Source organism: Ciconia boyciana, chromosome 6 (assembly GCF_034638445.1).
Source record: "Ciconia boyciana chromosome 6, ASM3463844v1, whole genome shotgun sequence".
Taxonomy (NCBI): domain Eukaryota; kingdom Metazoa; phylum Chordata; class Aves; order Ciconiiformes; family Ciconiidae; genus Ciconia; species Ciconia boyciana.
Window position 1 is genome coordinate 43,096,509 of NC_132939.1, and position 24,759 is coordinate 43,121,267.

General features: G+C 41.6%; 1 protein-coding gene across 2 annotated transcripts in view; it reads right to left on the bottom strand.

Annotated features, from left to right (window-relative positions):
* Positions 1 to 21,896, bottom strand: part of BAZ1A (bromodomain adjacent to zinc finger domain 1A) — a 66,859-nt gene extending 44,963 nt beyond the window's left edge. For both annotated transcript variants that reach the window (XM_072865322.1, XM_072865321.1), the window contains exons 1-4: positions 21,748 to 21,896; positions 20,893 to 21,042; positions 13,197 to 13,475; positions 1,414 to 1,557 (exon numbers count right to left, since the gene is read on the bottom strand). In XM_072865322.1, the coding sequence (XP_072721423.1) occupies positions 1,414 to 1,557; positions 13,197 to 13,475; positions 20,893 to 21,005 (536 nt within the window). In that variant the 5' untranslated portion in view covers positions 21,006 to 21,042; positions 21,748 to 21,896. The remainder of the gene's footprint in view (positions 1 to 1,413; positions 1,558 to 13,196; positions 13,476 to 20,892; positions 21,043 to 21,747) is intronic.
* Positions 21,897 to 24,759: the final 2,863 nt, after the last annotated feature.

Here is a 24,759-nt window from a genome sequence, read left to right on the forward strand (position 1 = left end):
TTTTAAAGATGTAAGAGGTTTGCAATTTAAGCTTGTAGCATAAATGTTAGTTAGGTATGCCACAGAATAGTGCTTCAAAAATTTGTATATTCTCACAAGATTTCTCTTTTTTAAGAGAAAGAAATTATTTTCCTTCCCTTCTCTGCATTGTCAAAATAAGTAATCAGCTGGGGAGAACTACAGACTGACTGGGAGTGTAAGTCTCCGTCTTGCTCCCATCTCTGCATTCATGGAAGTGACAGCAATAGAAAGGGATCAGTCCCAGTCAGCTCTATGCATGCTTGCATTATTCCAAGAATAACCTCCTTTCAAATGCCATATGCCTTGTGGAACGCAGAAAATGCATTTATTTTCTCAAAGATGTAGGACCTCTTCATGAACAACTTGGACACTGCCTTCAAGAGACAGCAGAGAATTTTAAAAATTATTTATCCCATGTTATTTTCTTAGCTAAGTGAGGAGCCCCACCCTAGTTATTCAAGACATGTCAGGACATGGAAGTCCTCATGCAGCAATCAGTGAGAATAACTTCTGCATCCACATGACATCTCAAAATCAATGACAGTTCATGTAAAGCCTGTATGTTGCTAGATACAAGGTTGGGGCCCACTTCAAACCCTCTTCTTTCATCAACATTGTACTTGTGAAGCACAGAAGTTTTTCTTCTCATTATACTGCTAGGATAAGATGCATATATAAGCTCAATTACTGATCGGTAAAGGGATACTCCAAATTAAACACCACAGTCATAGCCAAGAAGCTCTCTTATTCAGTCTTATTAAGCTACTCCAGCCTATAGGCAATTCCTTAAGACAAGACACACACTGTTTCACTGCACCTAAAATCATAATCAAATCCATGAAATACAACGGTATAATTATATGGACACATGCACAATGACAAAAGCTTTGTACATTTTTATATTTTGGACACAAACACATTAAGTCTCTGGAAAGACTTTTCAGAGAGTTCCAGTAAGAGCATGTCCTCTTATTATAAGGCAATCTCAACTCTGAGCCCCATGATGGAAGTCAAGTAATACATCGTGCTAAGTAGTACCAGATTGTAGAAATGGAGAACGTCACTGCATTTTCCAAGCTATAGCAGCACAGAGAGGACTTGTGATAGGCTTGTATGGCTCTTCCACCATCTCTCAACAGAAACACTTGTCATTCCAAGCAGATTAACAATGACTATTCTGTATGTACCCCATTTCTCATAACACACAGTTCTCTGGTGGATTACACATAGCACAACTGGCACCTGTGAATATTCAGCTTGTCACCTTCAGCTGGCTGATCACTCATGATCCATACAGACCAAATAATTTGTTTCAAGTCAGACCCTGCCAAGTCTGCTTTAGTCTCATTTCTACCCAGCCCAAATGCTTTATACTGTAAAAGTATCATTTACCCATTTTGTGCAGAGCTATTGTGTGTTTCTGAGTCGTCACTGTCACTGATGACAATTGTGTCTCCGTCAGCGCTGCTGGCATGGCCGTTTGCCATTCCGTTGTGATGGGCTGGAGCTATGACTTCCAAAATCTTACACTGCAACCTGAAATAAAACAGACATTTATTACTGTCAAAGTGTTTCACTAGTGCAAGGAGTCTAAAGTTGTAGCAGATGTTATTTTAAGAATACATATATAACTGAACATTGTATTGTCTACTAAATAAGTAAATAGCTAAGAGCCTTGCACTGAAATGCTAGGTAAAATATTAATTTCATGAGTTTCATCTAATAAGTGAACAAATTCATCTGCTTACACAACTATCACTATTCAGGACAACAAATCAAGTCACTGGTAGAATTACTTGTGGTTGTGAATTTTTTTTCAGTTCTTACTTAAGTAAACTAAAAGTTAATGTGTTACTTGAAAACTAGAGACCAAACCTTTTACATTTATTTTGATAGCAGTCTAAGAAAAGCAAAAGATTTTCAGATCCCAAAGTATTTTTACTTATAAGAGATCATCTTCCACTGCTGTTGATGACCTAAATAAACAAGGCTGAAATGATCATTATGCATCTAATCTTAATAATGGCCCATTTATCTGCTGACACATATTAAGGCTCCATCTGGCATGCACACAATTGACAAAACAAGTCTATCCCTTTGCCATCCTGAATGCTAGTTATAAAAGGCAGAATTAACTACATATTAAAAGTATAATTAATCGACACTTCATGCTGGGTAACTGTATTATAGTTGGTTCTTAACCACTAACTTTCACCCCTTTCTGGAATTCCGTGGTTCGTATTTTTTAGTTTAATCTCCTAAAGCCTTGTCTGCTTCATGAAAATTAACTATTGCAGTCAATGGATGCTGTCACATACTACCCCTAAAAGCTCAAAGCATGGGGGGAGGAAAAAAGCAATAATTCTCTTCTCTGGGCACCAAACACTGTCACTTGAAATGAATAAAATGGAGAATACATGAAGCACAGGGCTTGAATTAGCATGGCATCACACCTAAGTTAAAAACAAAAAACCAAAAAAACCCCAACAAATTTATGACAGACAAATTCTAAGTGTTCTTCTATCTGAACTGAACACTGGCAAAAAGGAAACAATGTCAAAATATTTCTTAAACACCTCTTTCTGCAAGCAGACAGTACTATCCAAAATCTGCATACATTGAGGGGAAAAAAAGAGGGGGGAAGAAAGAGAAAAGTTGAAAATATTAAAATATCCTAGGTCGTATTCACTTGTGAATTTAGCTAGGACCAGTAACACAGTTAGTGCCTGTAGCTGTCCTCCCCAAGCCTCTCTCCAACAGGGAGAGCGCTCCAGGATGCTCCAATGGGATATGTTGTTTAAAAAAATATAAAAATAGTTTAAGAAAAACCCCAACCTATTAACATCCTTATATATTCCTAAAGACAACAATATGATCAATGCTTCATTATCCACAGGGACACCAGAGCTGCCTGCATGCGGAGGCAGCCTGAGTCCGCTGGACTCACTGACCGCAGGCACGCTGCCGTTCCAATGCAGCCGGTCCCCGTTTCCAAAGCCGGCTGGTCCAGGGCTGGAAGACACATTTTCCTGGTGAGTGGAGCCCAAGCTAATTAACTGTGCAAATCTAAATAGACTCTGTGTAAAGGACCAAGAGCACCGAAGTATGTAACAGAGCCAGAGCCTAGTGGCCGTTCACAAAAGAAGTCCAAGTCCAACGAGGCTTAAGGTCTGGCCCAGCACCAGATGCCGGCTGAGTCCTACAAGAAAAGTCTATCACTACAGTATTTTGGTTTTCCAATATTGGGAGCATCACAGCCTCCCCTTCATACTAAATAATATGGAGCTGACTGCATGGCAGAATGTGTATTAGTAGGCTGGTTTTTTTAAATCCAACAAAGATAGCCTGCTAAAAAAGACTTCTTAGTAGAATTATTTTTGTTTCAGAGTATAAAATATATTTCCTAGAGAGTTCAATTCAATTTAAAAAACACTTTTAAATTAATTTCTAATGGAAAATAATCAAAAGCACCAATGCTTAAGGCTATTGACACTTTTTCTAATTTGTTTACTATTTGAAGACCACTAGAGGGAGCGCATATACGCTAAATTTGCAATCACAGTAAAAGACACACATGAAAGCTAAATCGCAACCTACACTACCCAATGCCACGAAAGGACAAAGAGGCTGAAACACACACACACGAATCAATCCTCCTGGACAAAAAGACGTGAACATTTAGTCACCGAGTATTTTACCAACACTTCATTTACCTGCTTATCCATCAGACAGCCCTGTAATTTACAGGGTATCACATCTCCTTCTGTAAGAATGGAAATTATATATTCTATACACTTGATGCTGTAAGTAGCAAAATCCCTAATACAGCTGCCTTTTTTTTCCCCTTTTTATTATTAAACAGGGAGAATCACTAACAGAATAAGCTATCACAGAAAGCAAGTGATTCTCCATCCTCTATGCCTTCATTCAAATCACTACCAGAAATCTTTGGGGAAGGAATCAAGTGAAACACACATTACCTGGCTCAGTAAAAGCCAAACCCAATGAAATTGAATGGTTACTGATAGACAGGAGATTAAAGAAAGTGATGCAACCATTCCTTCTGGCATTAAAGAAATAATCTACAGACGACAACATTTTTTAGCCTTGCTACAGTCAAGCCATGGCTAGTGGCAGCCAACTCCCTGGGCTAAAAGAGGCAAACACACTCGGCCTCTAGTGTGAACAAAGGTCTGCTCTTCTCAATAACCTAATCATTCCCTGAGTTCACTTATTACAACTCTTACTTTATATCATAAGGCACATAAAAAGCAGAGCTGAAAGCTAAAGCAAGACACTCAAATGAAGCACACTACTTGAAATACTTTCTAAAAAGGATACCTTAAGATCTTTACAGAGCTTACGTCAAAGTCAAACCATGCTCACTCACTATTTCCCATAAAATAAGAACTGGGGGCACCTCAATCTAAAAAGGCAGCAGCATTAAAGTAAATACTCACCCTAATATCCCCCTCAGTCAGGAAGCACTTCCTTCAAATAACAGTAAATACTGTGAAGAAGCTTATAGCCACACTAGGTGAATCCCAAAGGTATTCAGAAAAGGATCAGATAAATTGAGAATAAAGCCATCATGAACTTTTACACAATAGTCCCAGCAACTCTAGGTCAGACACTGACAGCCAAAAGCTAGAACAGTAAACCTGCAAAAGGATTACCCTCTACTCAAACAGTTTTGCATACCATTCTGCACTACAGGCTACTATCAACAACAGGGTACAGGTCCTCTGACCTGTCCCAAGGATGGCCTTTATCCTCACAGCTTTATTTTTTGCTACACTCAGAAACCAAGCTCTTTGAGGTCTTTTATGTTATGGGAAAGGTTCCAAGAAGTGCTGGGCTTCCATGATTAAACCTGGGGTTTTTTGAAGAAAGATAAGAACAACACAGGAGCCCAAAAGTTTTAAATACAAATCCAGAGGAGATATCATCAATGTAATTTTTTTAAAATAACAGTGCATATCTCCTCCTCTCTCAAATTAAAAAAAAAATGAGTTCTTCCATTGATTTCCATGAATTTTGGGTAGGGCTGGTCAGGTGCACAAGTGAAAGAACATAACTAACTCCAGCAATCTACAGGCAAGAGACACCGACTGGGGAGTGTGGCACAGGACAGAGTTTCTCCAGAAACCCAACTCCATCAGTCCCTCTCTAGAAGAACAATTCTGGGCTGTGCTTTGAAGAGCAGCTTAACATAACTAGCAGAAAACTTTAAGGTTGGACTGAACCTTGTCACTCCCAGAAGAATGGTAAGGAAGCGGCAGGCTGAAGGTGTACAAAAGCAAACTGCACCTGCAGCCTCAGGCTGCCGTTCCACAAGATGCAGAGATGACTTAGTTCAACACTGCCAAAGGGGGAAATCTTCCCTTGCCATTCCTCCTTCCAGCCACATACTTGGTGCAGTCCTTGCTTTTTGTAGCTCTGGCACTCAGTATCATTTATTGATTGCCATGAAATTGAATTCAATTACCTGACAAAACAAAAAAACAATCCAAAACTAACCCAATGTGAAGAGCTGGGTAAGTTTGTGTCATATCAGCTACTTCAAGTGGCTCACTGAAGGATCTGGTGAGAACTAGAGCATGTGCAAGAGGCAAATACCGGCCACAGACAAAAGCAGAGGAGGAAGAAGAAGTAGTAAGACCTCCCTCATTTAGAGGCCCTGAGACACTATGATTTCTTGAGTAGCTCAGTGATTTCAGTAGTTTATCCTTCCTAACTGAAAAGTGACATCTAGGGAAGTGAACACTGGGATACTAGAAAAGTCTGTTCCAGCAAAACCACACACCTAACAAGGTAGTTGGGTAAGACATGGTACATGCTTCAAACTCACCAGTAGTCCAAGATGACAGTGATTCGGGAAAACCCAGAACAAAGGGTAAGCATAACTTACTTGCCAAATTTCTCTTTCATTCAGCTGAGCAACTCAAAAGCATGGACACAAGCTATTACGACTTGCAGGACAAGCAGGTATCTCCATCTACCTCTGCTAAAGCAGAAGAACACTATTTGAAGAAGAGAAGAAGCTGCACTCTACTATGTAACGGGCCAAAACCAGCCATCACAGGATGTCAAGCAGAAACCTTGACCCTGCAATTATTGGCACTTTCACTTACTCAGAGAAGTTCTTCTCAAATGCCAAGTATACCTTTACATCCAACCAAGACTGGAGTTACAAGCTGTGAGAGGAGAGACTGCTTCTCACTGCCCGTCAGTTGAGCGTTATGCACAACAGCTTTTGATCTGGCTGGCGCTAACTACTGTGATAGAAATAATAGTCTGGCACTCTGCTGTGCCCTCATTCCAAGTCAAAAGACAAGATCCCTTGAAGGCCCATATGAGTTATAAATGTGCCTCTTGTATGCTTTACAATAAGCAGACAAAAACCATCCCTTGGATGTAGAAGGCTGGGGGAATATTGCAATACTTTCAGGCCAACTTTCAACATAAAGAAAACAATGATCAGTGAGTCAGAAGCAAAAAGAAATTCATTTTAAAACAGACACCCAAATGAAAGCAAAGTTTTTCAAATGCCAAAATTAAAAAAGCACACCTTTTCTAATAGTATGTAAAGTTAGTTGAACACAGAAAACCCCAAAAGAGTAATACAAGAAGCTATAGTAGCAAGTACCAAGAAGTACCAAAAAGCTATAGCCTCATTCTGTTTTACTTCTTAAAAACTTACTAAAAGCTGACAAATGTCAGGTAAGTGCAGTAACATATCCTTGTCCTAACAGTTCTCATACGCTTGAAAGTAATTAGAGAGATAAGAGCAAGACAAGATCTGAAGGAATAAGTGACATCTTTTACGAAGCTAACTGGTACAGTTTAATGCACATACCAAACGAAAGCGCACAACACAGAGACAAGTTTTATGCACATAATGGCTTCCTGAAATACGGTAAGAACTGCTGTTTTCAAGTTTTAGCAGCTTCATTTGTCTGTCAAGTTATAGGTAAGATTGTACGCTTCAAAGAAACTAGTAAGAAGCATATTTTTGCTTATGACAAAAGAATCCTATATGCACAGTAGCTGCATCAGCTGTCTCCTGTGGAATTAGGACAGCACTAACACCAGTATATGCATCATTTTGACTGCCCAGCCTTCCGTTTGTAGTATTGTGCTGATTAAAAAAAACCCCCAAATCATAAAACAAGCAAACCAAAACCCATACCTTTAAATTTATAGGTATAAAAGTAGAAAGTGTGCACAGAAATGAGAACTAACAGAGACTGGCAGCACCCGAAAATAGTTGTAGCAGCTGTTCAACAATCTATAAGAAAGGAGTTGCAGGTTCTCTCCCAGATATCATAATCTCATAGCTTCCATTAGTCAAATACAAATATATTAGTCAACAAATACAAATATATTTATATTCCAAAGGACTTAAGGGCAGTGGAAAGTGAATTCCTGAAACGTGATTTTTCCAGGCCAGGAGATGACTGATCCTTAAATGGCAATGCTGGAAGAATGCAAACGGTACTTGCTCTATGAATAGGTAAGCTGCTCTCCAGTACTGTCAGCTATGCTCTTTCACAAACACCACACTAACTTTGCTACTGGAATTCAAATTCACCTTTCGAAATACAGTAGGAAATTTTCTTTCTATGCAGGAACTTATGCTTAAGCCTTACCACTACAAAAACATGCTATAACTTCCTGATTCTGTAGACATTAGCTCCAGTGCCTCTGCATCCAGACAGCTTTGAAGCTGACATGTCAAAGGGGAAAATTTGTTGGTGGACTAGAAAATAATTTAAATTCACTGTAACTCATTAAAGTCTAAATATGGAAGACACTTTGCCTTTTACTACCTAGTGGTCTTACATTAACTTATCCTAGTTCTCAGAAGACAACTATACATGTATAAGCAAGTAATACCTTGTTGCCATTTTGAATGAAAAATTTGGAAAATTAGCTATAATCTTATCTCTTACAAGGATTACCTTCTGCCATCCCAACTCCATATCAGCTAGGCATAGTCATGGCCAGCAACATGCTTCCTGTGCCCCAGTTAAGACTTACAGAGATGAAAACAGTATGCAAATCTTTTAATTGGCCTAATGCAGTGGTTAATCCACTACGAACAGTCCTAAAAAGTGCTGGGACACCAGCCAAACAATTGATGAGTTAAAAAAAGAAGTTTCACTTACAGACAAGGTTGCTCCATGATTATCTGTTTCCTGCAGCTTGGCAATGGTCAACATCAGATCATTCAGAGCAGAGAAAGGATGTCAACCTATACCTAATGTGTCATCAGATGCAGCAATCTTCCTAACAGAGAACTTCATCTACTACTTCTGTAAATAGGTTCATTTTAAAAATACTACGTTCTCTTAAAGCATTCTGGTGTTGCCTGCTCACAGACATTAAACAAGTATTCTTTTGCAGTGGTGTCATCTAGTGGTCAAATTCAATGAAAAAAAAGACATTCCTTTTTTGTATCTGCCACATTCTGTATGATTTCTTCCTTCTTACTACCTTTAAGCAATCTCTTTTAGTCTGCAGGTGGTTGACTTTTTAATTAAGTTCCATACTAATTGCTGGACAACAACTGGTTGTCCCCACATAAGCTATTTTTAAGGGCGGGGGAGGGTGAGCTGAAGAGCTACTAGAGTTGTCCAACTAAAACCTCAGATCTCTCCACTGCTCAAGTCAGGCTGCAAGCTTACAGATTAATTAACTAATTATCACCCTGCTCACTTGTATACCCTAATAAAGACAGCCATTATTTCTTGTGATAGCGTCCAGTCTCAGAACACTGATGATAAATCACAACTGGTTGTTGACACATGCTTTAAATCTAGTTTTTTCCTGACAAATGAATTAAAAAAACCACCACACTCCTGACCTCAAGGAGAAAGGAACAGGTCCTACAGCTGAGTGAGTTACACAGCTGTAGGTTTTATTTGGTGTGCCTGAGGCATTCACTAAGGTTATTTCAGGTAGGCCTTCCACACCACAGTTCCAGCTTTCAGGTAACTGACTTCAGATGCCCAGATGTTGAAAATCAATTTCACAGGTTTTAAGTACCAATAATACAACATGGTACTAAGACTGCAACAAATGGACAGGTTACTGCAGGAGATGCCATTCCTTGTGGAAAAACAAAAGGCCAACTAGTATCATACAGGTCTTAAACTTTCAGTTCTGAAGAACAAATATAGGATGCAATTCCGGTGATGTGGTCAACGTTTTTCCTCTGCTTCAATAAAGTGTGAGCTAAAACATTAGCTGCTTATATTACATCTTAACTGACCATGGTTAACATGAAATATTGCTCTAATTTCCCCCCCCAACAAAATCTCAAATAATTTCCATGCCTTTTTCAATAAATTACTTTCCATAAACAGCAATCTGACATCTAAATCACAGTACTTACAGTGTTAGCTGTTTTCAATTCCTTGGCCACTCAGACAAACTTAATTTGAGATTAAGTTTTCTGTCTATATTATATGATATTTCTGACTGATGTTTCAAATAATAATTTTGTCTTTCATGAAGGCAGTACTAGGAAAACTTTGTTACACAACTCCTACAGTTCTTCAACTGGGAATCCAAGTATCTCATGTGTTAAAGCATACACAGCTGCCACTTTGGAGAAAAGTCAGCCCCAGTCTGGCCAGAAATGCTGGACACATACAAACCAAAAAAGCTGGCCATTTTTAATCAATACATAGTCTGAAAGAGTTAAAGAACAAGCAGAACCATCTCCTTGTTGCTTCTACTAGATTACCAAATTGCACACATCACTTTCAGAGACTGCCTGAACAAGCCACATCATAGGACTGGGGGGCTTTCTCTGCAATTTCTTGCTGGTTGATAAGGGCTGTTAAGACACCAGACATACCGAAACAACAGGAAGACAGAATGTCTCCCAAACTCTCCAAGTTCCTCCTACCAGACCTCAGCAACAAGGAGGAAGCAGCCAAATTCAAAACTGAGCAGCACAACAGAAGGCTAGAAACCACAAGAGCCTGATAGCGACATAAGATCCGAAAAAGCAATGGGGCATCAGATTCTGCAACAACCAGAACACACAGGTTGGATACAAGAACCACTGGTCTCAAGAAAATAATCTTCTGCCTAGCCTCTGCACAAAGCACTTGGTCTCTTACTCTTTCTAGATCACCTGTCCATTGCTTACAGTACTATAGACTACTTCATATGCTCAAGATAAAAACATTTACATTAAGCCAAAATGCTAACCCTTCTAGTGCTTCGGTTCCCTCCCATTTACTTTGTTCAACATCTAGAAAGCTGCATCAAAGCAATCTATCCTACAAGAATATTACACGTGCAAAGTTAGGAGCTATAAAACATCAATACTTAAATTACTTGAGCAACCCCTGGTTACACATGCATTATGTTGTAGGCTTCGCATTAAATGATGTGCAGAGCTCAGATAACAAACGATCCTGCTGCCATCATGTATGCAAAAAAACTTCATACATAAATGCAGTGGAAGTTTACAACACCATGACACAACTGGGTTTTCATGATCTGCCAAATTCTGTTGGTCTTATAGGATACCATTACAGTATAGGTGGACTGTGACCATTTTTGCTAGAAAAGGTCACAAAAACGTAGCTGCACAGGACAAACGCGCAAATCATTCTGTTAAACAGCCATGTTATTTACAAGTAACATGAGTTGGTATGCTTAATCCCCAATGTAGTACCTCAAAATATAGGTCAAAGTCAACTGTTAATTGAGCAGAAGAATAACTATGCCTCACCACTTTGTATTCTTTAATTATGTATCTCTAAGCATAAAAATCCCTCTGCATTACCATGTTATTTGCACTGTTTCCTAGATTTAGTATTAAAGGTCTGAACTAGCTCTATGCTATACATTTGTCTAGAACCAGTGGCATACAGTCAGCTAAGGTGAATTTTTCATGCTTCATTTTACCAGACACAGATTGATACTTATGTAGTTTTAAAACATACAATCTCTAGCAGGTTCATTTTCAATAGAAATAGGTTTTATCTGAATCTTCGGTATTTTGAATGCTATCTAGCCCACCCCAAAGGCTTAAGAAATTTAGCTTAAATCCTATTAATATATTGATCTGTGAAAGTGGAAAGTAAACAAAATCATTAGATATGTATCTCAACACAATTTTGAATAACCAAGAAGATTTAATTAAAGGCTGGTAAAAATAATGATAGTGCTATCTTCATGAGATAGAATCATATCACAACTTTATCTGAACAGAATTTCACTTACATGGTAAGTAGAAACCATTTTGTTAGGGCAAACAAAAACTGATTTATGATGGTCTAAAAAGAAAAGTGAAAAGAATTCTGAATTTCAAAAGACAAAGAAACAAGACAGACTTGTATTTATTGCATATAAGTACTTTTCATTTAAGCTTTGAAAAGCTAAGATGCACATGCATAAATATTTTAGTGAAGAGTTTAGAAAAGTAAGAGAAAGACAGGAGGGTTGTTCTCGGGGGAAAAAGTTCGTTCTTCTAAAGCATTCTTTTTGCTGTTAGTTGGGAAACTGACAGTATCGTCAAAGATTGAAAACAAAGGCATTTCATTGAGCAAATGGAAACCAACAGCTGAATTACACTGACAGTTCATAATATTCAGGTTTCTAGTTTAAAAAAAAGAAGAAAAAAACCTTATTCTCTGTATGACAGTAATAAGTCATATATGTAATGAGAATGTAATGAGTCAAATGACTGTAATACTAGTGGTAACCCGGGTCTAGTCATTAGACAAGTATAAAGATAAGACAGAAAAAAACTTCAGATATATGTTTTCTGTACAGAAAGCAGCAACTCTACTGAAGTTGTTCTTGTCCTGGCTTTGCATACTGGGACTTACTTGTTGAAAGGAATAGAGCAGGGTAGAGATGGAAAGCTTTTCTATTAAGCACTGACCTTATGTACATACTCATACAAATTTCCTGACAACTTATCTCCTGCAGCACATCAACAGATTTTTCTTCCTGGTGTAGTACAAACTTTGCTTTAAATAAGATCTGGATCGGCCACTAAAAAAACTCATACAGAATAACCATGTTCTCTAATGAGCATTTTGAACCAGCCCACTCCTATCACCCAATATGTATACCAGATTACGTGCCGAGACCTCAGGCTACCCACAGAAGCCAATAGGTTGTGCCCCATCTACTCTGCAGTGTAAGCTGGCACCTTCCTCCTGAAAGGCAAAACAAAAACAACCCCACAAACAAACAACAAAAAAACCCAGCAACAGCTGAACCCACAAAGGCTTTAGCACACATTCTGCAGGTACTTCCAAGTTGAGCATGTTTAAGTCTTTCCCATTTTAAACCTCAGTTAGGTGAAACTGCAAACTCATTTAGATAAAACATGGACCAGAAGCTGCTTTAAAGACTCAAGCTAGCTACATGTTGTAAAACAACTTATACTACAGAGCATATGTACCAATGACATGAGAAAGAAAGCATCTGAAGCTCAAAATTCTTCCAAGTTTTTAATCAGTCTAAGATAAAAATAAAAATGCTTGCAATATATACATCAGTATGAGAGTAAACATAACACTAACTCTGAGTAGGAAAAAACCCCATCACACTAAACCCCAGATAATCACCTATTACAAACATTTTATGATTAATTTCCAACTTCTCTGAGAAAGCAGTCACAATTTTCGCCACTAGCTAAAAAACAAAAATCCAACTGTCATAGATTCTTTAAGCTTCCAATAGTTCCACCATTCTGAGTACACAAAACACCATGTGATGAATTACATTCTGGACAATTTCATCAAAACTTTCATATGATTTTTAATTCATAGCTTCCCCTCGTTTCTCATTAAATCTCATTCTACAAACAACCCACCTTTCTCACACAAGGGGACTGACATTCCTTTGCAAATCTACCACATGGACCAAAAAACTGCAGTGTCAAGGCCTGAGAGCACTATCCTGCCTCCACAGCTGCTTCTAAGCTAAGGAACAAGATACCAAGCCCAGCAATAGAAGCCTACTCTTAAAGTAGGGAGGAGCCGTAACTGTATCTCTAACTTCTCCATCAAACACACCCAAAGTGAGGTGTGATGCTTTTTATTATCATCCTGATTTTTGGTTTAAAAAAGCACACACAAAAACCACCCACACCAAACAAAAAGAAATACGTATTTATTTTCAAACATACTCACCTTGCACCATTGTTTCTAACTACTTCCACTGTTTCACCAACAAAATACCGATCCTTGACATAAGCAAAGATTTCATCACAGATCTCGTGAAGTCGGGAGCGATGGGTAAGGGTGGCCAAGTAGAGAACTGGAATGATGAGTGCCTCTGGAAAACTTTGAAGATTATGTCTGGCTTTCTTCTCTGATTCCAGTGCTTCCTGATATGTGAGTCCTGGTTTACCTGTGACAGCACAGCTCCACACAAGGCTGTTGCACAGAATGGTGCGTTCAAAAAAATCACTGAAAAGACAGAGGGTGGGGGAGAGAGAAAGAAAACGGTTGAGTTCTGACTAACATTTTCAATTTGCTCACTATTAATGGTGCAAACAAATTTCTTTTACAAGCCTGAAATGCAAAGGCAGCTCTACTCCTGTACAGGTTGTAGATCATCAAGGCTTATTTACCACTTTTTAGCCATGCCATGGTAAATTGCTATTGTAAAACTAAAGTCTCCTCTCACTACAGACTACAGCAACAACATCAAGACCTAGAAGTGCTGCAAACAAATATTCATGTATAAGAAGCCTTATGCATAAGAATAATCACATTGAGTTTAATAGGTGTCATATCCTCCTCACACCCCCCACATTTCCACAAATATTTGCAAGAGGAGGGTCTAAAACTGTACAAACATAAAATAACCTTAACATCACAGAAACATGTTGAAACTTGAATAAGTTTCAGATTTTGAGTACCCTAGCTCACAAATGAAAAGATGGGAGAGGTAAAAAAAATTAATGTCAAGTAGTTCTCTAAACAGTTTTTATGCCTTCACTGTTTGCATTGCTCTTAGAAAAAGCATTGAACTATTCTTTCCTACAGATTCTTCTCCTCCCTTGTTCCATTAGCAAATATAGATTCTCCTCCTTCCCCCTATTTCCAATTAATGCTAAAATTACATTGCTGTTATTGCTTGCTTACTAGTTATTATATTGGAATCAAGAAAGAAGAGCCTTCATTAGTCAGTATATGTCAATTTTTGACAGGTATCAGAAAAACAGCAGTTTGTTAAAACACTTTCTAGATGAAGTAGATGATGTAGCTATTCACAAAACCATGTTAAAACATACCATATACTATGGATCAGGGATCAGACAGCAGAGCAATCTTTCAATATGCCCCAGTTCAGACAGTGACTTTTATTTGCCTTCCTTTAAAAAAATCTTAACGGACTAGTATTGATAAGTATGCAACACACAACATGACAAACTGAGTTTTGTTTTGCCTTGTATCAATTCAACATAGCTATTTCAAGGCAGACACACAATACTTTCAGAACACTGCAGGCTACATGATACACCTATACTGAAGTTTCATTCCTTTAAAAAAAAATTATGCTGCACAGTGTTCTCATTTTTAAAAGGATAGAACTGTTCAAATAATTTCTACTAACGGGGTTAGAGAATTGTACAGTTCACACTTCTGAGTTTTTTTGTGCAGGCTCCCCACAAACTCAAGCTGACAAACGTACATCAGTTAAACTGATGCAGATAACAATGTTCACTGCAGATGGACAGATGAACCATAACATTTTGTAAATGAAAATGGAAATTCCAGATTGAGGACAATGGAGGGTCCTTGCTCAGATAATCCTTTCTGTATGAGCACAGGATTCCTCTGAGTCAGAGAAAGATGCTTTAGGAAGAACATCAGCTGCGAGAAAGGGAAAAGGACAGAAGAGGAAGAGATATATTATCTGAATAATATTTAATAGCTACAAAATTCCAGATTTTTATATCACCTGCATCTACTTAATATATTTGATGGTACATGGGTCTAACACTCCTAAGTAATAAGGAATAATTTGGGTTTGCTTACTCTAAAACAAGAAAAGGAGAGAACAAAGGAGAGAGAATGAAAAATTATTCTTCAATATATGAAGAACGGATGGCTGTCAGTCATTCTTTGTGCATTGGACAGAATACTTTTTTTTCCTGCTGTCAAGCATGGTGAATCAGTATCTTTAAGGTATAGAATAGTTAGTTAAACATTTTAAATAACAGGTTAGACAGAAATCTGTGGGGTTTTTTTGTTTTGGTTTTTTTGGGGGGTGTTGTTTTGTTTTTTTTTTTCTCCCAGGTGATAGAATACGTAAAACATGATCTCGTCAGATCTCTTCCTGCCCTACATTTCAATACTTCTGTTTGAATTCACAATATTTTTTAGTAGTCTTACTGACTTCAATGGATAAAGAAACACTCAAATCTTCATGCAGCTGTGTGTCTTTATATACAATTTTTTGTCTTGCTTACCAAAGAGGTTCTGGATAATTATCTTCAGCCAGGAAAGAGAAAGCCACCCTAAGAGTTATTTAAAAATGTACCAGAACTTAATTTTCAAACATTTTGAAAGTAAAAGGGGGCGGGGGGGGGGGGGGGGGGGAGAGAGCCGAGACGGAGGGAGAGACTGAGGTTGACGCTGACAGTGTCCCTTTAAGAGCCGCTGTTATTCTTTGTGAGGGACACGGGACAGTCATGCTATTTAAAGCAACAGCGTTGAACTTACAGGGGGAAAAAACCCCACAACTAAAAAACCCCCCCAACTAACACACCCCTCTAAAATTTTTTAATCCATTATTATTACAAGTGCAAAATTCTAAGATTACTTTAACTGAAACATATTTGAGGAAAACATTTTTCCATTTGCATACAAAAGTAGTTTGTGTATCCAGTTTCATTCTCCCTCATTTTCTCTTTTGTTTTGTGTGGATTTTTCCCCTCTGAACCCACAGGGAAGACAAAAGAATCGTGTGAAAAAAGTTACACTCAATTTTGAAAGCATTATTTGTCTTTAGCTAGTCATTACCTATAGCACATCAAAACCATCTGTGGCTTAGTCTGTTAACACAGTTTTATTGCAATGTTTTAATGATCTCACTTTAACTTGGTTTGAGAGAGAGGAGAAAACCAAATCCCAACAGTATAGCAGTAGATGTTGTTTGTAGTACTCTTTCTGTCCCTGTCTCTCTCTGGTACACATCAGTTATCACAAAAAGATTTACAAAGAGCAGACACAATAGCTACCAAACCAAGAGAACGGTAGCAGCAGCAATACCCTTTCTCTTTAAATAAAGAGTAATAATGCACTTGACCATATTCTACATTCAACTTAAATTCACAACAGCAAGTGCATCTGCTGCTATGTCACATCTGAAGCCTTATCTACGTTTTTATCTAGGGTATTACAGTCTTTGGGGTTTCCTCACTGGTTCAAGATCTCTGTAACTCTTGACAACATGGAGAGGGAAGTTCATACAAAACACGTCCACAAGGCTCGCTTGCATGGTCCCATCTGCCTGCAAGAACTCAAACAGACCTGCAGCACCCTGGTGAAGATGTCCACATCAGCTCAACTACTCGAGGAGCTGGGAATAAAAACTGAGTTGCCTTTGTAGTAGTAATTAATGTTGACTTCTCAGCTGGATGTCTTTTTGCATTTACATTATATAGTTAGTTTTCCATGCAAGGTAAGGTAAACAGCAAAATTATCAGCTAATCATTGAGGAGTATTTTAATACTGCTACTTGGTAGGTATTTGATAGGAGGCAGTTCATTAACAGAAGCTAGAAATAAATTACTTAAAATCTCTATGCTGACTGCACTTGCAATGGATATAAAAACCCAGCCTAGAAATGACAGATGCCTTTTGCTTGAACTAACCAAGTATTTCCATTGAGTCCAAGATCTACTGTATTTTTAGTGTGTTTCAAGAACATGTTTGTTTCAAACCATTTACTTTCATTCATTTTCTTAGCATCTATTAAAAACAAGTTGGGGGGTGTTCTTTCTTTAAAGAGAGAAGAATTCTATATCAGAGAATGTAGAATATGAGAAAGTCATGTTAAGCAAGTGAAATTTGAAGAGAAAGGGGAAAAAAAGATTTGAAGAGAGAGGGAAAAAAGGCAGGGAAAAAATCTATGGCATGGCTAATCTGTAATAATTGTTATTTTTAATCCCAAAGCCCCTATGGGCCTCTAATACATAAATCTATTCAGTCTATGGTAGGAGGGTAATCACAGAAGACCAACTCTGCCATTCTGGATCACAAAAGCGTTCTCGTACTCTGCCTCATCTCCAGAAGTGGTCAATAATACATATTACAAAATAATGCACAAAAGAAACAAAACTGAGAAAGAGACATTTATTCCTTAGTATTTACAAGTTAATTATGCATTAAGGAATATATTTCAAGTTATGAGTTTCTCTTCAACAAAAGAGAAAAATCCACCTAATTTAACTAAGGACACTTTAAAAAGCCTTTTGAACAGATCTCTTTTTGACTGTAACCAAGAATTCCACGGGCCAATCTATACAGAAGTTTCAGTAAGTTTTGAAAATGCAAAACTGCTTCCCCCCCCTCCCCCCCATGTTTTAGAATGAGGAACGTTCCTACCACTGTATCTATACTACTCATCATTTTCTTTTTCAGGCTGTCTTCACAAGCAAGACTTCCCATACTTTAATAGTAGCTTTAATTGCACATCTATATCAGCAATTAACTTTCACAGACAAGGTGTCAAAGACTGGTGGTAACATCCCACTGCTTTAACGTGTTTCTCATGCATCTCATGCATCCCCGTACTTGCTTTTCCAGCTACTACTATGGCTCCAGAGACTCTTGTTGGTCTGTCCCTGGGTCTGTCCCTCTAACCAGGACTACAACCAAGCATGAAGAACATCAGTTCCCCCAGTTCCTGTTACTCATGATAAATGCAATCGAACACTGCCACCTCACTGCACCCCCTTTTAAAGGGTTACAAAATTATGCGATGGTATTTCAGATTAAAAGGGAAATACATTCTTAACGGGAAAGTCACTTTACCAAATACTAGTCTTGCCAAATTCTCCTTGCATTAGCATAATGATTTCTTATATAGAAAAGAGTAATACTAATCTATGATTTGTATTCATCTCTACTAAAGCTGCCATGGGTGTGAAAGAAGCTTTTCAACACTAAGTCTGTGCTCTGTAAAAAAAAAAAAATAAAAACAACAAAACAAAAAAAACACACAAACAAAAAACAAACAAGAAAACAACTTAAATCTTAACCATTTGTGGTAACTAAAAGCATTCATATAGTTGAGGAAGGGGGTGAATTCAGGTTACCATATGTATCTATACAGCCCTCAATCTAGTCAGACTCTATAATTTTTAAATTCTCCCTTCAAAAAATTAAAGTTGCTATTGCAAAAGTAGACTCAGAGAAGCCTGATTTAGAAAATGGTTTTCTTTCATGAAAGAGTCAATACAGTTTTTAAAAAGTGGGCCCTCCCTATCCCTATTAATCTAATTGCCCTTGCTTAGGCAAAGAAATAGGAAATGTTGTTTTCAGAAGACATTAGCTATTTGAAGCATCACTTTGCAACCAGCAGAGACAAAGATCAGCATCTTTAAAACTTGCTGAAAGATGACCCTATGTTCTCCAGTAGATTATGCCACAAACAACTAACATTAATCTAAATTTACTCATCTGTGCCAGTACACCTTGTGAAGTAAAAAAAATACTAAGCTTCTCAATCCAAAGCACCAATTTTACCCAACCTAACAAAGAAGCCAGAAGAAAATTTAAAAAAACAAACACACACAAAAACAAAAAGCAAAAACACCCCACATACACAAAAAACAAGCATAGCAGAGTTTTCTGCAGAGTTTTCCCCAAATACCATATTCTAAGCCCTGACCTCTGAGCTAACCACCCACTGACGTTTCTAGTGATCGCCTGTGTGAACACAAGTCTAAATTTATCCCTTAATTCGCGAACTTTGGTTAAATATGGAATTTGGTCTTTCATGCTTAGTGACAACATCTCTGCAGTGTAAATAAGCCTGTCAGAGTACTTAAAATATTCACCAAACCATTTGAAAGCAGAAAGATGTTTTAAAAGGATACTTTTCATGCTGAAATTTTAGCAAAACTACACGTACCTGAAACGTGTTTCAGTGCAGTGTCAACAAATACATGAGAGTCATCTAATTATGTGATAATAATAATTGTAACCAGAAATGCAGCTTTCAAAATACTGGAAGCTGGAGGAGGGGGACTTAATTCCTACAGAAACAGGAGGCTGTCAGCTCTTGCTCGTTAGGTTCTTATATGCCCTATAATGAAAACACTCCTTACAAAGCTTCCAACAAAATATTCAACACCCCACTTCCCTCCCAGAGTATATCGTCCAGGAAACAGTAAGGCATTACCCTCCAAAGTTACCTAATCCAACTTCTTTAAAATTTTATTAGGTGAAGTGTATTTGAGTAAGAAAAAACAAGTCTAAACACGAAAAAGATTTAGGTGTGCTCTAATTTCATATGCTGCAAATGAAAAGTATTTCAGATTTAATCTCATTAGTCTGCACGTCTTTAAAAAAAAAAAAGAGTTCGATGCGGGGGCCTTTTTGTAGGCAGGGATGGTGCTGGATCGGACTGGGGGTGAACACACATACATTTATCAGCTTTTGAAAAACGTCTCGCTAAATACTTTCTGGCCATTGTTCCTACAAGCAAGAAAGTAAGCGGCAGCAAGTTCGGGACTACCCGTGCAATATGCCTTCAACGGTTAACGACAATTTCACAATTTCCATTGGTCCTTCTACACACGGAGAAGGAAAGAAAAAGGAAAAAAAATAAAGGGGGACGGAAAGAGGGAGAAAAGCCTCACGAGAAACTGAGATCCTGAGGGGACAGGTGTGCCCGCTCGGTTTCAGGCCGCGTTTCACCTCCGGCGGTGCCGCCCGGCCGGGAAGGGAGGGCTGCGGCTGCGGGACCCGCGCCCCGCCGGACAGGTGCAGCGACCTCCGCGCCCGGGCCGCGCTCCCGCCCCGGCCGGGCCGCCGGGCGGCAGGGCCCGCCAGCCATTTCCAACCGGGTCAGCCGGCGGCTCCCCGCGGAGGCGGGGCGAGCACGGCCCTGGGCGGCGCGGCGGCTCCGACACCCCGGCCCGGCAACAAGGGGTTAACCGCGGCGGGAGCCGGCCGGGGAGCCGAGCCCAACGGGCTCCGCAGGCGGCGCCCCCCGCCCGGCCGCTACCACAACAATAGGGCGGCCGGCACATGCCGGGCGGGCGGCCCCGCTGCGCCGCCGGCACCCGGGCCCGGCGAGGCCCCTTCCGCGAGGCGGCCTAGCGCCGTCCGCCGCCGACACGCGGCTGCCGGCGGGGGCGGAGGGGAGGGGGAGAGCCCGGGCCCGGCAGACGCTCGTTACCGCCCGCCGCCTCCCACAGCGCAACTTTCACTTCCCCGGCGGGGGCAGGGGGACAGGGGCGAGGGCGACACCGCGGAAGGAGCGGTGCGGGGGGGGGTGAGGAAGGGGCCGGCTCCCCTCCTTCCCCGCGAGGGGAGGGGGCCGCGGGATACCCCCGCCGAGGAGGGGCAGGGATTCCCCCTGCCCCCGGCGAGAGATCCGCCCTCTCCCCCCACCCCCCTAGGGAAGGCACGGGCTCGGCGCCAGCCGCGCCCCCTCACCCCCCCCCAGCAGGGCTCCCCGCGGCGCTGCCGGGGAATCCCCTCCCCTCCCCGCCCGCCCAGGTGTCAGCCGTTCGGGGGTTAAACCGCTCCCGGCCCGCCGCCGCCGCCGAAGGGCCGGGCCTGGGCTGGGGGGGGGGGGCAGGACGGACACACGGACGGACACGGAGACACGGACACAGACACGGAGGTTGTCTCTTACTCGTAGTCCCTGAAGATCTCGTTAGTGACCCTGCAGTAGAAAACGCGCTCGTCCGGCCGAAGGTCGGCGGGGGGCTTCTCCCTCACGAAGGGCTTTCGGTGCAGCAGCGGCATCGCCCCGCTCCGCGCTCTCTTCCTGCCCCGGGACCCGCTTCGAGGGGGAAGAAGGAAAAAAAAAAAAAAAAAAACAAAAACAAAAAATACGGAGGGAGGGAGTGAGCGAGTGCGGGCAGCGGCGCCCCCCGGCCCGGGGAGGAGGGAGCGGGCCCGGCGTGTCCCTCCCCCCGGGGGAGCCGGAGAAGGAGCGGGAGAAAGCGCCGGCGGCGGCACGGCGGCCTTTTGTGTGCCTGACACGCCGCTGCCTGCCTGGGACTGCGCGCGGAGCGAGCGGCGGATCCTTCCTCCCGCCTCCGCCTCCCTCTGCCTCACAATGGGGCCATGACGCCGAGCGGCGGGCGGAGGCGGCGCCCCCCGCCCCAGCCGCGCAACGTGCTCGGCTCGGGGATACCCCGGCCGCCGCCGCCGCGCTTTGTCTCCTGCGGGTCCCCTGCCCCCGGGTCACCCCCTTCCCCCGCCTCCGACCCACACACGCCGGGCCGGACACCAACTTCCACTCCCCCGCCGCCTCCTCCTCCTCCTCCTCCCCGCAAACCAAACACGCAGGAGGGGCAGCGCCGACCACTTATCTCCCTCCTTCCCTTCCTGCCGGGACGCTGCCTAATGGGGGTCCTCGCCCTTCCAGCCCCGCGCCTCGCCTCGCCTCGTCCCGGGCGCCGCGGGACAGCGCGGCCGCGGCGCGGGGGGCTGCCCGCCCTCCGGCCTGCCGCAGCGAGGGACTCCCTCCCCTCCTGCCCACCTGGTGCGGCCGCAGGCTGCCCTTGCTGCTCGGCCGGTGCGAAGCGCGGTGCCCCTCGCCGCGTTTCTCCCCTTTCCTCTGCCCCCCCCGGCTCCTGGGAAGTTTTTGATCTACTTCTTCAAGCCCTCAATCAGGAAGAGCTGCGGGGAGGAGCCTTCCCCTGCTCTCCCCTACATCTTTATTGGCCGCTCGGTGCCTTCCAGCGTGTGTCACACAGGAAGACAGCGAGCTACATTATTAATTAATGGCTGAGAGGGCGCATCCTCCATTTTTGAATTATCAGCCGGAGATCTCCGGTGCGGGGGGGTGGGCCCAGGCCGGCTGACCGCAGGGGGGACGGCGGCTCTTTCCGCGCGGCGCTGCCGGCCGGGCCGGGCTGGGTTGCGGGCGGTGCGGTGCGGTGCGGTACCGTACGGTCCGGTCCGGTCCGGTACGGTACAGCACAGCACGGAGGGGCCGCCGAGCCTGCGGCGTGCGGCGCTGCCCGCCCGCGCCTCCTGCCACCGGTATTACCAGCGCTTCCGAAACCGGCGCCGGGGAGCCGCCGGGAGACCACCAGTCCCTGGGAGACCGCCAGCCGCTCGGTCCCGGGGCGATCCACTGTCCTCAGTACCTGCCCTGTGAGCAAGGGCAGGCGCGTCTCCTGCAGGGCTATTCCCTTCGGCTGATCCACCGCGTTTTCGGCGTTTGACAGTGCAATTCCGGAGACGTTTCTCTCTCAGTTACAGCCCAAAAGCCAAGGAGCATACTGCTGTCAGAGCGTACAGGGGCATACGGACATGTTTTGCTGAAAGTGAGATTATATATCATTAAGATGAGCGTAGGGGTTGTACGTGGGCAATGTCCTTAACATTGCCTCATTTTTTTCCAGTTCACCGAAAATGTCACTACATGGTTTTACTAGTGCATTAATTTTTCACCACTTTTTTTTTTTTTACACTAATGCATTTACAGTGCCATTGGTAATTAAAACGGGGGTGTTAATTTAATCGTGTCCATAAGAGTGCTAGCCAGCTTGAAGACATAAAACCACAGAAAGTCCACATCTATAGTTCATCATTGCAAGGTCCAGCACTTATACGAAAAATCTACAGAATAATTGTAGAAACTCCATAGAACTAGTGAAGTGAATACTGTCTGAAGGCTGATAGCGAAATAGTTCAGGTTTACGACTTAAAATGCTGTTCCTGCAAATAAAGGTCCCGTGCTGTTTCCTGCACCTGTGCACAGGTTGTTTTCTTTACCTCTGCAAGTAAAGGCAGCGATCGGCACTGCTGTAGCCTGTGTGACTAAAATCTAAAAGAATGTTTACATCCAATCCATGAATCACTTTGTTTAAAAAGGGATCAGGTTTTAATCAAAAGCACTGAGAAATGTTAATGCTCGCTTCTTCTAGTTAAGTTTACAAAATACGAAGCTTGTGCTACAAAACAGGTTAACTCCTGAGTCCTACCAGTTTATTTTCATTTGCCAGCTGGCTTCACTTTCAGTTTTTAATTACTTTCTAGCAAAGGGCACAAATGCAACTTGAGTTAATGCACTTGTATCTAACATCTGGTAATTTTTAGTTCGTTTTGCATCAAAACTGTACAGTATGCCATGGTTATGACATTTAGTGTTGCCAGCTCTTATGATTACAGTGAGATTTTGCAACACTTAGCTTTGTTTTAAGCTCTTGCTCTTCAGCAGATGTGATTAAATTTGAACCTCAGGTCTCCTTAAAAATAATTACATTTCTAAATCTCAACTTTGAGAGAAGAGCTTGAATATGCAAACTCGAAAGGCTTACAAATTAGAAGGGAAAGAAAAGCTTTGAGTTTCAAATTTTTGTAAATCTCATTATTTTTAAGCCAGTATCATGATGTTTGGGAACTTGGCTGATTTTTTTCATGCTCGGGTTGTCAGCACAGCATTATTTTAGCACTAGTTGGTACCCATGAAAAATGCATGAGTTGACAGAACTGTGACATCAAAAGCAAATTCCCTTTTCCTTTTTGCTCTCTCTTGCCCTCTTTCTCTTTTCTTCTCACCTTTTCCTCCTCCTCTTGTTCTTCCCCCCTCATTATTCCCTTGGTGATTTTCCAGTGAACAGATCCTCACTGAGTAATAGGGTTGCACCATGTTTTCATGTTCTTAGAATACAGAGGAGCAGTTCATTTAGTTTTCACCTCTGAATCCAGCTCTGTTCTTTAAAATCCACGAATCCAGGCTCTGATTCTGCTCCCAACAAGGTCAGCAGGAACTAGAACAATTTTTTATGACACCAGCTAATGCCTACTAGTGGGCATTGAGAATTCAATGGAAATTAATTCTGAGAAATCAGAAGAAGGTTACTTTCCTTCCATGGGAATATTTATTGTATTTTTACACTGTGTTTAATTTTTGAAATAATTTAGTTTTTTTATCACATCACTGGAAGTATCGTTTTGATTCAAGATACACGAATGGGATTATTGATGACATTCAGTGGGGTTGTTAATGTGGATTTTGCCACAAAGTGTCAAAAAAGAAGCTGCTTTCTTTTAAAAAGATGACTTACGCCCTAACAGCAATACTAAATGGAGTTCCCTAGCCATGGAGGTTGCAGTTCTCATTCACAGAACTTTAAAAATAGTTGTATTGGGAACAAAAAATCTTATAAAACACTTGGTCTCTATGCTTTACAAGGGTAGAACAATTTCCTAGGGACAGTGTTGGCCCAGGCTCGGGGCAGCCCCCCAGCTGCTCCTTCAAAGCTCCCCACAATTTGCAAATTTTTAATTTCTTTTCACTCACTCCCTGCTTCATCACAGATTTCTTTCCTTGTCCTATCCTATTTCTTCCTGTCTTTAAACCACCAACAACTGCTTTACACAAAGATACTCCAGCATATCTATTCAGATATTCCAAAATATCTATTCAGCTATATCCATTACCAAATAATTCCACATGTGACTATTGTTATTCTGGAACAAGTAGAGCACATGGAACTATTTTACCAGAGTGTTGCCACTTTAAATTCACACCTAACTT